Source organism: Brachionichthys hirsutus, chromosome 17 (assembly GCF_040956055.1).
Source record: "Brachionichthys hirsutus isolate HB-005 chromosome 17, CSIRO-AGI_Bhir_v1, whole genome shotgun sequence".
In the NCBI taxonomy this organism is placed as follows: domain Eukaryota; kingdom Metazoa; phylum Chordata; class Actinopteri; order Lophiiformes; family Brachionichthyidae; genus Brachionichthys; species Brachionichthys hirsutus.
This window is the reverse complement of record NC_090913.1, coordinates 1,127,846-1,134,812: the sequence shown is the minus strand read 5'-3', so window position 1 is coordinate 1,134,812 and position 6,967 is coordinate 1,127,846. Positions and strand designations below refer to the sequence as shown.

Below are 6,967 nucleotides of genomic sequence, written 5' to 3'. Positions count from 1 at the left end.
CATTACACCGAATTACCGGATGCTTCCTCAATGACACCGCATGTTCCACCATTTAAGATGTTTACGCACGTTTCGGATTGTCCCTTTGCGTTTTGTGCAGAGAGAGCGAGAGAGAGACCATGACACTGTATTGCGTCACTGATGATTACATTGATGCGGGCTGTGAACGCATCCTGTTGGAATGTGCGTCACAGGCAACTTCATGCGGGTCAAGTTTTTTTTAATGTGGCAAATCGACAGCCATCAGCCACACTAAAAGATACAACACCCATAGTTGTACTTTTTGGCTACCCATCAGCCCTCCCGGGGCAGCAGGATGACGTCATCCACACGCTGCCAACGGTCACCATTTATTGGTCGTCCTTAATGCAACGGATGCGTAAAACATTTCATTTCTGTACAACGGAGGCCGAGCCTGCAGGAGAGGAGAGGAGAGGAGAGCTGCTTCTGTTACGCGCGCCCGATGCGCGCTCTGGCTGGCGTCGCAGAGCCCCAATCAGGTGCCATTACACACGGTGCGTGAGAATGCCATTGGCTGGTGGGGAAAGGAGTTGTGCGCAAAACCAACCCCGCCGCTCACACTCGCCTCACAGAAGCAGAGCCGAGAACAGAGCGCAGCGTCTTGGAGCGCGGAGGCGCAGCGACGCACTCCATCCCCCCGGACAGTCCCGCGACTCGCCGGTCTGCATTTAGAAGCTGCTTTCATCGTCCGTGGCGCTTGTGCGTAAATAGGAGTTTTGGCTTTGTTTTCTAGCTCGAGTGGAATTTCCCACGTTGCGTGACTTTGCGTGAAGAAGGAGCAGTCTGGCGCGCACAGTGTGGGCAATGCGCCCTGACTCCAGGCTGCCGGTGCAGAGTTGATTAAACCGGAGAAGCCCGGACCCGATGGCTGCGCGTCCCACAGCGCAAACGGCACGGCGTTTCACTGAGCCGAGGAAGAGGAGAGGATCGTCAGAATCGGACAGCTTTCCTCTTCTTCCTCTTCCTCTTCCTCTTCCTCTTGTTGTTGTTGTTTACTCCACTGCCTTTTTACGGACAGCGAACATTTGAAAAGCTTTTTCATTGTAAGAAAAGGGAATAGCAAAAGACATTTCTTCTTGAAGTGAAATTGGTGAAACGGAGAGGACATGATTCGGTTCATATTCATCCTGTCCGTCCTGGATGGAGCGGCCGCTCAGCTCCACTACTCGGTACCGGAGGAGCAGGAGCCCGGCTCCGTGGTTGGGAATATTGCGGAGGATTTGGGGCTGGACATTACCAAACTTTCCGCTCGCCGCTTTCAGACTGTGCCGAGTTCACGAACACCGTATCTGGAGGCGAACTTGGAGAACGGTGCGCTGGTGGTCAAGGAGAAGATTGACCGGGAGGAAATCTGCAAGCAGAGCATCCCCTGCCTTCTGCACCTGGAGGTGTTCCTGGAAAACCCGCTGGAGCTCTTCCGCGTGGAGATCGAGGTGATCGATACCAACGACAACCCGCCCAGCTTCCCAGAGACGGACATTTCCGTGGAGATATCCGAGAGCGCCATACCGGGGACCCGCTTCCCGGTGGAGAACGCCTTCGACCCGGACGTGGGCACGAACGCGCTCAGCACATATGCCATTACGAATAATAACAATTTCTACCTGGACGTGCAGACGCAGAGCGACGGGAACAAGTTCGCCGAGCTGGTGCTGGAGAGGTCGCTGGACCGGGAGCAGCAGGCGGTGCACCGCTACGTGCTGACGGCGGTGGACGGGGGCACCCCGCAGCGCACCGGGACGGCGCTCCTGGTCGTTAAAGTCCTGGACTCCAATGACAACGCGCCGTCATTTGAGCAGACGGTTTACTCCGTTAACCTGAGGGAGAACTCTCCCGTGGGCACGCTGGTCATCCAGCTGAACGCTACGGACGTCGACGAGGGTCAGAACGGAGACATCGTGTATTCGTTCAGCAGCCACAACACCCCGCGGATAAAGGACTTATTCAACATCGACGCCAGGACGGGGAGGATCGAGGTGGCGGGCGAGGTGGACTATGAAGAGAGCAACACGCACCAGCTTTACGTCCAGGCCAAGGATCTGGGGGCCAACGCGGTCCCGGCGCACTGCAAGGTGCTGGTCAAACTCCTGGACGTGAACGACAACACGCCAGAGATTAGCTTCAGCACCGTGACCGAGTCGGTCAGCGAGCAGGGCGCCCCGGGCACGGTGATCGCTCTCTTTAGCGTCTCGGACCGGGACTCCGGTGAGAATGGACACATGAGCTGTGAGTTATTAGGAGACGTTCCCTTCAAGCTGAAATCGTCCTTTAAGAACTACTACACCATCGTGACGGACGGCCCGCTGGACAGAGAGGACACGGAGTCCTACACCATCACGGTGGTCGCCAAGGATCAGGGTCAGCCTTCGCTCGCCACCAGCAAGGCCATTAAAGTGCACGTCTCCGATGAGAACGACAACGCGCCGCGCTTTACGCAGGCGGTATACGACGTGTACGTGACTGAGAACAACGTCCCCGGTGCTTTCATTCACGCCGTGAGCGCCTCGGACAATGACATAGGACAGAACGCGCTGATTACGTACTCCATATTGGAGTGTGACATACAGGGCATGTCTGTGGACACGTACGTGTCCATAAACCAGGACACCGGCTACCTTTACGCGCTGCGCTCTTTTGACTACGAGCAGCTGAAGGAGTTTGGCTTCATGGTCCAGGCTAAAGACTCTGGCGCTGCGGAACTCTTTTCCAATACCACAGTAAACGTGATCATCGTTGACCAAAATGACAACGCGCCCTCCGTCATCGCTCCTATTGGCAGAAACGGCACAGCCAAAGAGCACCTGCCGCGCTCTGCGGAGCCTGGGTACCTGGTGACGCGCATCGTCGCCATGGATGCAGACGATGGCGAGAACGCACGGCTGTCCTACAGCATCCTCCGGGGCAACGAGATGGGGATGTTCCGCATGGATTGGAGGACAGGAGAGCTGAGGACAGCCCGCAGAATCTCCCCGAAGCGGGATCCGCAGGGTTACTACGACCTGCTGATCGAAGTGAGGGACCACGGGCAGCCCCCCCTGTCCTCCTCGGCTAGTGTGAGCGTAATATTAGTGGACAGCGTGGTGGAAGGCCGCAGCGGGGACCGCGGCTCGGCCTCCAAGGCGAAGGAGACCTCTCTTGACCTCACTCTCATTCTCATCATCGCCTTGGGCTCCGTGTCCTTCATCTTCCTCCTGGCCATGATCGTCCTGGCCGTGCGCTGCCAGAAGGACAAGAAGCTCAACCTGTACACGTGCCTGCTGGCCGGAGACTGCTGCCTGTGCTGCGGGTCGTGCTGCAGCAGGCAGGCCCGCGGCCGCAAACAGAAGAAACTGAGCAAATCCGACATCATGTTAGTTCAGAGCACCAACGTCACGTCGGGGGTGGGGCCCGTGGGCCAGGTGCCAGTGGAAGAGTCTGGCGTGGGCAGCGGGGGTGGGGGCTTCGGCTCCCACCACCACCAAAACCAGAACTCCTACTGCTACCAGGTGTGTCTCACACCGGAATCCGCCAAAACGGATCTGATGTTCCTCAAGCCGTGCAGCCCTGCCCGCAGCACGGACACGGATCACACCAACCCCTGCGGCGCAATAGTCACGGGCTACAGTGACCAGCAGCCCGACATCATATCCAACGGGAGCATCCTGTCCAGCGAGGTAAGACTCATCTTACAGGTCTCGTCTGAATTCACGGCTCGAACACGTGATTAAGCTACCGTTAAAGATCTGCTCCATGCCGGAGAAACTCGCCCATTCAGGCCGCGAACAGCGACGGCCTACGAGGGGGGGGGGGGGGCAGCAGTTTAATGCATTGTTTGGGCTGTCCCGCTCCGTAGCCTTTAATCATTGGCATGCGTTTGGTGATTGGACGTCAATTCTCTTGCGGCCTTTCGGCTTTATTCGCTGTCAGGCCGGGGCTGATCTCGCGCGTAAAGGGGAGCGTTTAAGATTCCAGTCACTGCGAAGCTGGAAGACACATTCTTACTTATTAATGTGCCGTGCGTTTAGGCGGTTTACTCAGGCGCGCGCAGGGCTTGTTTAACGCTGAACCCAAAATACGCAGTTTGGACTGTGAGGGCATTTTCTTATCACAATGAGTCCGTCGACTTTTGAGAACTACAGAGAAGAAGAAATAAAGTAAACGCGCAACTTCATCGGACACATCTCGTTTCTGTGCGCGTCAGATAGTTGGTCTACATGAGCCTCACTGGCGCTCATTAAACTCATGATGCGTAATCAGATAATCACATCTGACCGGAGGAAGGGAATGTCCCAGCTCTGCTTTGCGCTCATCTCGTGCGTTTTGCGCGCGGAACTGTGGCGCTGGGGCTTTTTGGTGATTGCAGTGACTGGAGCGGAGCCAGGCAGTCAGGCACAGCCTCGCCTTTTCTGCGCGTTAAGTATTCCGTGCACGAGCCAGCACGGCAACACCGTGAACAAAGGTTGTTCAGTTTAAGCATCGGGCGTCTCAATCATTTACGCGTTCTATCCTCCCGAACCCTTCTCCCGCCTCCTCCCGCCCACTCACGCATTGGCGGCACGCAAATTCCTCTGCCACAAAAGCACTTTGACAACCAATTCATGCACACGTGTTCCGTTACGCTTCTCTAATAACGCAAAGATCTCCTCTGTTCGTCTTTAGCGGTGTGATTCTGAGTTTCTGTTGGTTTTTCAGAACAAACATCAGCGAGCAGAGCTCAGCTACCTGGTGGACAGACCCAGACGGGTCAACAGGTAGAGACCACACACACACACACACACTCACACAGCCTCGTGAACTACATACCGTCCTCCATCAGAGGACCGAGAACGCTCCACAGGCCTATTCACATATCAATAAACGTGTCTACGACACCCAACAGTGTGAATCCTGTATTTTCTGCATCATTAATTTTTGCTTTGAGAGGCTGCATGGTTCCCACAGTGTCCATAATGTTCATCTTCATTTTGGCATCGGTCCCATAACTGACAGAGCAGCACCTATTAAAGCCTTAATGCTGGATTTCATTATGCCATGTGTAACATCCACTTTAGACCCGACGGCCGCCGTGACCGAATTACTGGTGTTGATTTCTGATTCTCACTCTTCCTTTTTCCTGTCCCGCATTTCATCCTCCTGCCCTTTCATTCTCTCAATTTCCCACCTCCTTCTCTTTCACGCAACTGTCCAAATCCTCCCACTCGCTTTCCTGCCTCTCTCAGTTCGGCATTCCAAGAGGCAGACATCGTCAGTTCCAAAGACAGTGGCCATGGTGACAGCGAGCAGGGCGACAGCGACCACGACGCCACCCACCGGGGTCTTTCAGCCGGTGAGTGTGGCGGCATATCGCATAATTATTCCTTTCAGTGTACTAACACACACACACACACACACACACACATCCCTCATCTCTTCCCATAGTATGATTGTGAATGGGATAATACTGATTTGTTGGTGCGGATGGGTGACTTTTAATTTCCTTAATTTGAAAGTCTTTGGAAGCCCCGGGCTCCAGTGTGGCTGGCTAGCTTGAACAGAGCCCAGAGGTGTTGATTGTATTTCACACTCCGGTGAATTGCAGGAAAAAATCTGTTTTGGGTGGGAATAATTTTCTTTTTAATACGCTTCCCGCCCCCCCCACTCTCTTTGCAACCCTGCTGCTGCTTCATCGAGCGGTGCTGAAAGGACAGCGACAGGGATCGAGGCACTTTGAGCCTATCGTGCTTTAGTGGCACAAATCAATAGGTTCATTGGGTAAAAGGAAAAGGCGTAGAATCCAAACTGATACAATTGGATGCATTTCAGTAATGCTCACAGCCCGTGTGCTGCAGAACCTTTGCTGTCGACTCATCTGACGAGGAACACTTGCAGCTTCTGCATGCTTCGTTTTGTGTTTAGTCTTTGCAGCTTTAATTTAAGTTGAAGTGATGGTGAAATGTTGGAATCTGGACGTGTCCCTGTCCATCCCATCACTTCGGCTTCACTTACTGTCTCATTTATTTTCCACACTCAAGATGGCGGGAGATTTTCTCTAGACAAGGCTTCAAGTCTTATGATAAACCTCCCTTTGTTCTCTCTAAAATGCTATTAGGTTAGTAACTGTTTATTGATCAAAGCAGAGTCAGGCAAAAAGTGGGGCACTATAAAATCTCATCTCATATTGAATTGCCCTTTCCCTTCTGAGGGATTGTTCTCTGGGCCTTACGGAAGACCCCAGTCTAGACCGGGGCAGGCCAAATATCAGATCAGTGCTGGGAATACAAATAGAGCAGGTGAGGTCGGTGTGGGACGGTGGATGGGGCTCATCAGGCTCGAGCGTGCAGCGGGGCGCTTCTCCCACCCTTCACCTGCCGACGAAACTCGTATTGTGAGACAAAATCACAGAACCAGAACAAATCACGCCGCCGTGTCACCAGAACAAACTGTTATGTGAACTCTATATTAACATGGATGTTTGAGCGGCACTCCGTCACATCCAACGGCATGGAACCATGCATGCGTGGGACTGTTATCCAACCAGAGATGATGAAGAAGGCCGGCGCATGAACGTGTGACATGCATCTTAATGTTTTCATTGAACACCTCAGAACGCAGGCGGAAATCAGCCCCAATGAAAGGTTCAGCTGCTAACAGGACAGCCAATGGCATGCCGGCTCAGCTTTATCTGGCTCTGAGCATGCTCGTCTGGCTCCGGCCGCGGAGCGTTCCCAGTTGGTGATGTACTCTGTGAGGAGCTGAACATTTGTTTCTCATGTTGCATTTAGAAGGAAGCAGCTTCCCGCTCCACAGGAGGTAATATCACCCGACTGGCGTTTTGGAGAGAACAACACGGTCCACACAGTGAGATGGAGTGTGTGTGTGTGTGTTTGGGAGGAAAGGTGCGCTGCTGGGTGGGTGTACACATGATACATGCATGTACTCTGCTGGTGTTCGTGCTTTATGCAGCAGGAAACGAGGTTCGGCGATGGTG

General features: G+C 53.9%; 1 protein-coding gene across 1 annotated transcript in view; it reads left to right on the top strand.

The window, feature by feature from the left end:
- The first annotated feature begins 1,127 nt into the window (after positions 1 to 1,127).
- LOC137906639 (protocadherin-10-like) overlaps positions 1,128 to 6,967 on the top strand; it is a 74,445-nt gene continuing 68,605 nt past the window's right edge. Inside the window, exons 1-3 of the mRNA XM_068750926.1 lie at positions 1,128 to 3,674; positions 4,693 to 4,751; positions 5,220 to 5,326. Of these exons, the coding sequence (XP_068607027.1) occupies positions 1,128 to 3,674; positions 4,693 to 4,751; positions 5,220 to 5,326 (2,713 nt within the window). The remainder of the gene's footprint in view (positions 3,675 to 4,692; positions 4,752 to 5,219; positions 5,327 to 6,967) is intronic.